Below are 7,887 nucleotides of genomic sequence, written 5' to 3'. Positions count from 1 at the left end.
GCCCCCAGCCTTCTGGGCAGATAACAGATTATATGCATCCCTCCCTTTGAAGGGACAACCTTGTGTGTTTAACATTTCTGGTTCCCCTGTGCCTCCCACACAGGCTGAGTGAGTGTCCCGAGTCAGTGAATGGCATACATCGTGTACTCAATAAAATGTTTTGAGAGGTGTGCAAGATGGTTCATCAGGTAAAGGTTCTTGCTGCAAAGCTTGATATCCTGATTTCTATCCTTGAAATCTACGTAGTGGAAGGAAAGGACCAACTCCTGTGAGTATACTTACACACACACACACACACACACACACACACACAACACACACAAAACGTCCCTCTCTGCCACACAAAAGAAATAAATAAGTACATTTGTTGACTGAATGAGTAAGCAAATGAGTAAATGATAGGCAGCTTAGAGACTTTTATTGGCAAATCTTTAATTTAGGTATATCACCCTCCGTTTCCGTTTCTGCAAACTAGAAAATGGGGGTAGGAAGAGGAGGAGGAGGAGGCATGTAGGAGTCAGTAGGAGCAGCACCTTTAGTTTTGTGCTGTGGGCTGCACAGCGTGGGACCAGGAGACATGAGTCATGGCCTCCAGGTGCCAACCTCTGCCTGGGCATCCTTCCATGCCTGGCGCACTGTGACCTTCACTTTGAAGGGCTTAATCAGAAAGACCACCTTGGGGTCCCCTTCCAAGCAGGGCATCGGCGCATCATCTGGCACATCCAGGTCAAACCTCTGTAGCAGGCAGGCCATGTAGAGGAAGAGCTCCTGACGGGCTAGAACCTCTCCAACGCAGGCGCGGGGCCCAGCTCCGAAGGGCAGGTAGCTTAACGAGGGTGTAATGAGATGGCTTCCCGTGGGGTCTAAGAAGCGCTCTGGAGACAGAGGGAAGCATCAGCCAGCAGGCAAGCTTTTGCCCAGGGAACCTCAACTCACTTTTAGGCCACGAGGAAATCAAATATTCAGGAAGGATGGAGAGAGAGAGGAAGACATCTCACCAGGAGAAAATGCCACCACCGAAGAAAAGAGGGACAGGCCTACTAGGAGACAGGTGCCTGCAGGCTTTCACAGAAGTAATTTGAAGAGTGAGTTGCAAAGTCCAGCTTTGAGGAGCTGGGGACAGTCTCCAGGAGAATGGAAATGGCAACAGGCCAATGGGGATGCAGCCAGGAATTTTCTAATGGGCCGGAAGGCGTGCTGGCCCAGTGAAGCAAAATCCAGGATGGGACAGACATACACTCACCAGGCATGAACCGATCTGGCTGGTCCCATTCCTTCTCATTGTGATGCAGGGCCCACAGATTGATGACTACGTGTGTGTCCTTGGGGATGGTAAATTCGCCAATGCTGACCCAGACAAGGTGAAGAAAAAGGCATATTGTCTTCCCTTCCTGCTGAGCCCCAAGTCTCTACTGGGGGAAAGACCCCTTTAGGCCTCATTCTCACTCCCTTTCCTTAGCTTCTGGCTTCTGCCAGGATTGCACCTGGATCTAGCCTTATCCACGCGTCAAGCATGTGCCTACCAACCTTATTTATGTGTGTGGACATTTGTGCTTGTCAGTACATGGACGTGCCTTGGAAGCTGGTGCATGTGTGTGTGTGTGTGAGAGAGAGAATATGTACTACAGCTGTCTGATGAGATTGGAACATTGAGCACCCTGTCCTTCAGCCCAGACCTGTGTCTCCAAGGGCAGCGGGAAGTTTGGAGGGAAACCAGATGGATCTGCAGCTTAGTTCGTGGATATCAGGGGAGGCAGATGCAGTGGTTATGGTGGCTAGGGTGGGATGATTAACAGCAGCCACTGTTTGACTATAGGTTGATCAGCAGCTAAGGGCAGGTAAGACATGGATGGGGGACAAAATAGGCTAGGTAGTGGTTGCATCCTAGGCTGAGTGTCTTGGGAAGAAAGGCTTTGTAGTTGGAGTTTTCTCCAGTCCTGCCCAGGCCGCAGCTGCTCAGACCCAAGTAAACACACAGAGGCTTATATTAATTATGAACTGTGTGGCCTAATGGCTCAGGCTTCTTGTTAGCTAGATCTTACATCTTAAATTAACCCATTTCTATTAATCTATACCTTTTCATGTGGCTCGTGGCTTACCGGTATCTTTACATCTTGCTTCTCATGGTGGCGGCTGGAGTCAGCATCTCCTGACTCAGCCTTCCACTTCCCAGCATTCTCCTCTCTGCTTATCCCGCCTATACTATACTTCCTGCCTGGCCAACCAGTGTTTTATTTATCAATCAGAGCAACACATTCACAGCATACAGAAAGACATCCCCAGCAAGGCATACCTTGAGTCAATGTTAGCCTTGTGGGGGATGAGCATGGGGGCCACTGGCCTGATACGAAGCACTTCTCGGATAGTGGCCTCCAGCATGAGGAGGTGATTTCGGTCATTGAAAGTTGGTGTACGGCTGAAACCTATATTCTGGTCAATTTCCTTTTGGATCTTCTGCTTCACCTGAGGACCAAAACAAGGTCATGTGATCAAGTTGTTCAAGTCTAAGAGCGTTGTAGGCTTAGCAGAACCCAGTGGTCACACCCAGAACAACCCTGACAGATTCTACCCAGTAATGACTCCGTAGCCTATGCTTTGTTTCTAGAAGATGGGGACAACATTAACCCAGGGTCAGAGTCAGCCACTGCTTGTGTGAGAGGTGGAGCAGGGTTATCTGCACAGAAGGCTCCAGGGGTTGTGCCCCACCCCCCAAAATGGAGCTTCACTGGATTCTATAGGAAGAGTGAGGAGACACTCACCTCAGGATTGTGTAGCAGGAAAGCCACAATCCAACACAACACAGAGGTGGTGGTCTCTATACCAGCCCCAAAGAAGTCTCCCACCGTGGAAAGGATGTGTCTGTCTGAAAATAACCCCTGGTCATCAGTGGTGTTGTTATTATCTGCATTCATCTTGGCTTGTATCAGAATGTCCGTCAAGTTGGAGATGGAGTCATTGTTGAATTTCTCCTGGAATGAGAGACAGTGAGAGATGAGGATGAGGAGGGAGCTCGACCCCCAGTACCCCTGCCATACTCCATCTTAGCCTAGAGACAGCAAGGTTCCTTGAGGGTGGAGAGGGGCTGAGCAGGACCTGTGGGTTTGTAGAGGTAGTGATAGCCCTGGGTCCTCCTCTGTGTCCCTTCTAGGAACTTTTTCAATTTCTCACTTTCCCACTCCCATTCATTAATAAGTCAGTTTCTAGAGGTAGCCTACTATGTGTCAGCCCCCTGCCAAGCTCTGGAGATCTTTTTTCTTTTTTCTTTTTTTGGTTTTTCGAGACAGGGTTTCTCTGTGTAGCTTTGGAGCCTATCCTGGAACTCACTCTGTAGCCCGGGCTGGCCTTGAACTCACAGAGACCCGCCTGCCTCTGCCTCCTGAGTGCTGGGATTAAAGGCGTGTGCCACCACCGCCTGGCTGGAGATTTACAGTGTCCAAAATGTACCCAGGCTTGCTCTCGTGACGCCTCCAACCTCAGTTCGCCTCTGTCACTCACCTTGCATTTTTCCAACATGTCAATCAGTACTTCCTCTCGAACTTTAATGTGTCTCTTTATCTTTTCCAAGGTTTTATTGGGGAAAATCTGGAAACAGAAGGAAATGTCAAATCCATCTATCCAGCTAGAATTCTTCCTGGAGGCAGACCTGGACCTTCAGTCAGGAAGGCTAGATGACAAAAGAATAAGATTACCGTGGCCAAGAAGGACAACTTGAGACAGTGGAGGACAGGGTGGACTCCTTGTCCCCTTCTCTGTTCAAAACTAAGCCCTGCCAGCTGTGTGCCTGCCCATAGGACAGACGTGATTGAGGAGGCAAGCCCCTCAACTAGCTTCAGCCTGTTTTTCTTGTCTGTACCGAGAGGATAATTTGACATGTCCAGGAGGACCCAGTGACTAACACAGGCTTCTTACTGCTGGCACATGGTAATTGGAAAATAGTAAGAGCCATGAATATTAAGATACAGGATTTATAAAGAGACCCAGCAAGGCATCATAGTACAGCTTATAGTCCTAGCGCTTGAGACTCGGAGGCAGGAGGATCAAAATTTCAAGGTCATTCTCAGTTACAGAAGCAATTTGAGGCTAGCCTGAGCTACATGAGAGCCTGCCTTGAGGGTAATTTGCCAGTGAAGTGTGTGCTGTTGTAAGAGGCAGAGGAGATAGAGATGACTATTGGATGAGTCGGATGAGAAAGATGGCCATGGAAACTGGAAGTATTAAGGACACTGTCCTAGTGGGATTGGAAGTGGAGAGGGGTGACTGCAGTCTCACCGTCAACCAGGGTAACATGTCCACCAGATTTTCATTGTCTAGGCAATTCAGGATGCCTTCTGTAAAGGTCTGTATGGTGGTCAATATCGGATCCCTGTTCTCATAAGAGGTGCTGAAGCAGACGGCACAGATGATGTTGGTTACTGACATGAAGATAGGCTGGGACAGATCTATGGACTCCTCATTGTGGGTGAGCAGCAAGTCACACAGTGAGCTGGCTTCCTGACATACTGAGGAGAGAGGGAATGCTAAATGGAGGAATTCATCAGCTGACACCACCTCTCCACCTGGGTCTACTTATCCAGGGAGGGCATAGAGAGCAGACGGCCACTGGATGGCAGCAGCGCTAAGGAATGGCCGGGCCCCAGCCATCCAGCATCCTTCCCCAGCTCCCCAGCCTTCTGTTTGCTCCCCAGCCCCAGGGCTAGCCTCTCACTCACTGATCTTCTCCAGCTTCTGGTCACCATCCCTGAACAGGGCAAAGGAGCCGAGCGCCAACTTTCGGTGCAGCCGCCAGGAGCCATCAGAGTCAGCAAAGGCGATACCTTTCCCTTGGTCCGACAAGAGGCCTAGAGTCACCTTGGGAGAGCAGGCAAGGCTGTAGGAATTATTATGCAAGCCCTGGAACTCTCAGGCTTCTCCCTCGACCTACCTGCATGCTGTAACAGCCCCACTCGCCTCTTACCAGGAAGGCCCTAAAGTCCTCCTTACAGTCCCGAAAGGCAGCATAGTGAGGAGACAGAAGGAACGCTGATTTGAATGCAAGAAGCTCTGGGTTCCGTTTATTAGTAAGGTGCCTTCTGGGCCTCTCTGCTTCGGTTTCTGACCAGGAGAGGCAGCTATGGGTGGGGTAAGCTAGGTGTGCTTGTCCTAGGGACAGGGAGACCGAGACACTTGCCTATCTTCCCACCACTGCCAGGCTGCTAAAGTCACAGAATCCATGCCGTTTCTTTCTCTTTTCATTGCTGGCCTGTGCACTCAAACCCGCATCTGAAGACAGCACATGTTTTATCCTCCTGGGTTGGACTTCAGGTTGAACTATCTCCTCCGAAAGCACGAGGGCTGGAAGTCTCCCACTTGCATCCCTGACCCTCCAAACCCCCATCCGGCGGCCAGCCTCTTTTGTTCTCTTGCTTCTGAGAGGAAACCAAATCTGGGGGAGCCCGGCAGTGGGGCAGGCCACTCTGGCTGACTTGCCAAGGGAAATGAACCAATTTTGGCCTGCTCAAAGCTGAGGCCAGTTGTGCTTTATTGGGGTGCTCAGGGGAAACCCTTGCAGTAGGGTCATGGGAGCATGGGTGGTGTTTGTAGGTTAGCTACTCAACAGTCAGCACAGTGAGGTCAGAGGCCTTGAGATATTACTGTATGTTCCTGTCCGCTGTCCCCTGTCCCCCTGCAACCCCCCACCCCCAGGTATCTGTGAGCCAAAGCCACCACGTGATCAGGGAAACTGCAATCTTTAGCCCCCAAGAGGCCAGCTGCTTCTCCCAGCATCTTCCTGTGGAGGATGCAATCACTGCCCCTATCTCCCAGCAAACGTAACAGTCTCACTTAAGGAGAACTTTAGCGCTGGGTCTGGGCTATGGCTTTGGCAGTGTGTTCCAGCACGACTGTCATATAATAGAGGGGAAGGTGAGTGGAGTAAGGGCTCCCCTAACTCTGCAGGTTCCTGCACCACCTTGCTGGACAGGCCATTCAAGAGGTGTCCCTTTAATTCCTCCTTCCCAGTTTAGAGGTTGGGTAGGGTCTGAGGGAATGGCCCCGTTAGTCTGGTTTTGGAAAAAATTACGAACTGTACAATCCCAGGGGTCAAGGAGGAGGAGGGTTGGCATTGCTTACCATCTGGGGCCGACCGGAGAATTCTTTTCCTTTCTTAATGAGCACTTCCCTGGCCAGCTGATATTGGCCGATGATCACGGTCGGTGTGGTACCCAGACGAAGAGAATAGGATGGGACCATATTTTTCCTGCAGCTTGAAGAAGTGGACATGCATATGGCCATGTCTGGGGGAGAAACGGCAGGCTGCCCACAAGGGGCAGGAATGGGAGGCTCCTGGGAAACTTGGCATCAAATGTCTTTGGCTTGGGCCAAAAGAAATAGGCTAGGATGAGCAGCAAGAGACACACGAGTTCCCACATGGTAGCGGGTGTCGGCAGACGGCCAGCTGTGGAGGAGCGCAGCAACTCTGACGGGGGAAGGAGGACTTTTAAAAGGCCTCCCTGGTTGTCACCTTGAAGTTGTGTTATCTCTTGGCCAGGAGAAGTTTATCCTGGAATGGATTCAAGCCTGAGTCCTCACTCAGAAAAGGGAGACGAGAGGGAATGCGGCCTCCTCAAGGCTGGCTTAACTTCAGGACGAACCCCTGGAGGAAGGAGCAGGTTAAGGAGCAGTTAGCCGGACCTTTCCCTGGGGGGCCTCCTGCGTGATGGGGCATCCCAGAGGCAAATGGTATCGGAAGGAGATCAAGGTTTCAGAGTCTGCGTGATGTCATGTCAGAAGTGCTGCATAGATAGTAATTAATGTTATCAGGCTGCAGCAAGCCAAACCCGTCAAAGAGACTTAAGTCTTATTATTTAATAGTTGAGGAGAATGAGATCTTCAAAGGTCAGTCTGTATAAGGTCATACAAGACAGTGATGGCAAGAACCCAGATGTCCTAAGTTTGGGTGGCTGATCAGGTATGCACAGCATCAGCTCAAGAGACAGACATTGCAGGTTTCTGTTCAAATCTAGCTTGGCCACTTTCTAGTTACATAATCTTAAGTGGGCTACTTAATCTTTTCTGGGAAAAAAACATTTTATTACGTTATGTATATAAAGCATAAAATGCATCATTTAAAATACTTGAACTAAGGGCTCGAGAGATGGCTCAGCAACTAAATGCACTGGCTGCTCTTCTAAAAGACCCAGGTTTGATTCCTAGCACCCACATAGCAACTCACAACTTTCTGTAACTCTGGTTCCAGGATCCAATGCCCTCTTCTAGCCTCTGCATGCACCAGACACATGGTATAAATACATACATGCAGGTAAAACACTCATGCATACAAAATAATAAAATACTAATTAAAATTATATAAAATACTTTAACTAGTAGATAAAACATAAAACCACAAAATTTCAGAGTAGTAATTTAATATTTATGAAAACTATTACATTTGACCTGTTTGTTATTTCGTCGTGTGAGTGTGTGTGTGTGTGTGTGTGTGTGTGTGTGTGTGGTCATTCCTTCCACTCTGTGGGTTCTGGGGGTCAAACTCAGATTACTAGGCTTGTGTGGCAAGTCCTTAACTCACTGAACCATCTCGCCGACTCTTTTTTTTTCTTCTTTAAACTGTTAAACTTTATTATAAATTAAAATTTCTTTATAAAAAAATTGCACATAATATTTGACCACTCTTAGGTTCTGATGCACTGGCATTTGCAATAGTTTCTTTAAATCTTCAAGTTAAACAGTCTCAGCAAGGAGTCCAGAACGTAGGAAGGGCAATAAGCAACCCTGCTAGAACATTCAAGTGCAACTAGCAGACTTGTGGCCATGAACTCTCCGGCTCTTTAATCATTTTTAAATGTACATTTTGGCCAAGGCATAGCAGTACACACCTGTAATCCCAGCACT

General features: G+C 49.0%; 1 protein-coding gene across 1 annotated transcript; it reads right to left on the bottom strand.

Annotated features, from left to right (window-relative positions):
- Positions 1-364: 364 nt before the first annotated feature.
- Positions 365-7,225, bottom strand: LOC128094165 (steroid 17-alpha-hydroxylase/17,20 lyase). Its single transcript, XM_052712315.1, is given in 10 exon segments — positions 365-875; positions 1,244-1,347; positions 2,294-2,463; positions 2,760-2,969; positions 3,496-3,582; positions 4,270-4,499; positions 4,710-4,848; positions 6,109-6,216; positions 6,218-6,277; positions 6,279-7,225. Coding segments are annotated over 10 exon segments (1,530 nt in total). The 5' UTR covers positions 6,408-7,225; the 3' UTR covers positions 365-582.
- Positions 7,226-7,887: the final 662 nt, after the last annotated feature.

This window comes from Peromyscus californicus, unplaced genomic scaffold (genome assembly GCF_007827085.1).
Source record: "Peromyscus californicus insignis strain IS unplaced genomic scaffold, ASM782708v3 Scaffold_4__1_contigs__length_199733344, whole genome shotgun sequence".
Classification (NCBI taxonomy): Eukaryota; Metazoa; Chordata; class Mammalia; order Rodentia; family Cricetidae; genus Peromyscus; species Peromyscus californicus.
Note: the sequence above shows the minus strand (reverse complement) of the source record. Positions and strands in the feature narration are given on the sequence as shown.